Source organism: Teleopsis dalmanni, chromosome 1, assembly GCF_002237135.1.
Source record: "Teleopsis dalmanni isolate 2A chromosome 1, ASM223713v2, whole genome shotgun sequence".
NCBI classification, from domain to species: Eukaryota; Metazoa; Arthropoda; class Insecta; order Diptera; family Diopsidae; genus Teleopsis; species Teleopsis dalmanni.
In genome coordinates, this window is record NC_051846.1 from 178,113,923 (window position 1) to 178,115,923 (window position 2,001).

Genomic DNA, 2,001 nt, shown 5'->3' on the forward strand with positions numbered 1-2,001 from the left:
TTTAAAGAAAGCAGAAGTTACAGAAATGGAGGCGTTTAGAGAAGTTGTATACGACGAAGAAAACAAAATATGGAGATCATTGAATTATAAGGAACATAATTTCGCTAATCAATCTCTAGGTGAAGCCTTTCTCAAATCAATGCTAAACATGCCAAAGGATAAAGTACTGGAACTATTCTACGATACTAATGAAGAGAAGTCGGCTGAACTGATTTATAAGGAAGCAATTGTGATAGCCATGAATCTGCAGAGAATTGGCATCAAACCAGGTGATGTCGTAGTGCTATACTCCATGCATAATCCTAATATATCAGTGCTCGCATTTGGTTGCTATTTAATTGGTGCAGTTGTGACGTATTTTGAAACAAAATTTTTACCAGAACATATTGACCATGGATTAAGCTTAGTGGAACCGACTATGATTATTTATGAGGAAGCATACAGAAATGACATAGATGAATCACTCAAACGATGCAAACAAGTCACTTTAAAATATTTAATATCAATTGATAGCAAAGAGTTTCCAAACATCAAGAGCGAACTATTGAAACCAACATCTGTACAACATATGGAAAGTTTTAGGACAGTTAAAATTCCGTACCCGAAGGAGACAACAGCTTCATTAGTGTACACTTCAGGTTCAACAGGATTTCCTAAAGCTGTCAATTTAAGTCATGCAGCTATGCTCAGCGGCATAAAACAGTGGTGGTGTAATGCTGACAACAGCTCAGTACCTGTTGCCGATTCAGTGATGTTTGCTTCAAGTCCACTACGCTGGATAGGTGCTATTGCCATAATGTTACAATCCAGCATATTGGGCATTAAACGTATTTATACAAGTGGCAGAGCTAGAGCAGATATTATTAAGAAGGGAAAAGTAACACACTTTTTTGGTTCCCCCGCCGCTTTTCAAGATGTGCTATATACTGCAAAAAATGAAAATGTCATGTCTACTCTACGTTATGCTCTATTAGGTGGTGAACCATCACCAAAGTCAATTTCTGATCTTACCAAAATACAAGCTAAAAACTGTCAACTGTTTAGCGTTTATGGTATGACTGAAGTTTCAGGCTGCATTACTATTGAAAAGGATATGAATGGTGGAAAAATCTTAGCTGGATTAGAGTTAAAAATTTTAGATGAAGAACTGGAACCAGTTGGGATTAATGTACATGGACAGCTTTGCATAAAGCCAGTTATACCTTTTAATGGCTATTTAAAAACAAATAAACATGAGTACATATTAAAGGATAATTTTTTTCTAAATGGTGATTATGGATTTGTGGACGAAAATAATGATTTACATATAGCAGGACGTTATAAGGATTTAGTACATACCAGAAATGTTACTGTAAGGAAGAAGAGGTAATATAAATATAGATTTAACTTTTTTGTTTCATTTTAGTTGATACCAAACGACATTGAAGATCTTGTGAGTTTATTACCAGAGGTGGCTTTTGCACGTCTCGTGGGTTGTAAGAAATCCATATATGATTCTAGTGAAACTGGTGCCTTATTTATTGAATTGAAAGATAATATTATGGAGGACCATGATGTTTTACGTAATAAAATAAGACACAAACTCAAAGCAAACCTTTCTGAAGAACAATTTAACAGTATAAATGAAATTTTATTCATGAAATCACTACCGCGTGTAACTTGCGGAAAAATTGATCGTGTATCATTGAGAAGACGAGTTAATGTCGGTTAAAGTACTGTTTCAGTAGTTGTATTTAGTGTATTAAATAATATTTAGATCAAATTATGTTAAATAAGATAAGAAATAAAATATAATTAAATGAATTTTTTTTTAGTTTATATCTTAAAGTTAGTACTGACATTTATATCGTATGAAAAATTAGCATAAAAGGCTATACAAATTGAATGCAAAATTAACACGTTATGGTCATTATATCTTTATATGAAATACCAAGTTAACTTTTCATGTGAAATAAATATTAGCTTTAATGGTAAATTGGAAGCTATTTTCAGTTTTATATT

The 2,001-nt window shown here is 32.7% G+C and overlaps 1 protein-coding gene across 1 annotated transcript; it reads left to right on the top strand.

Moving 5' to 3' along the window:
* LOC119671236 (2-succinylbenzoate--CoA ligase-like) lies at positions 1-1,741 on the top strand. The gene is made up of 2 exons (XM_038081778.1): positions 1-1,351; positions 1,406-1,741. Exons 1-2 carry the CDS (start codon positions 26-28, stop codon positions 1,709-1,711), a joined length of 1,632 nt encoding a protein of 543 aa, XP_037937706.1. The 5' UTR covers positions 1-25; the 3' UTR covers positions 1,712-1,741.
* Positions 1,742-2,001: the final 260 nt, after the last annotated feature.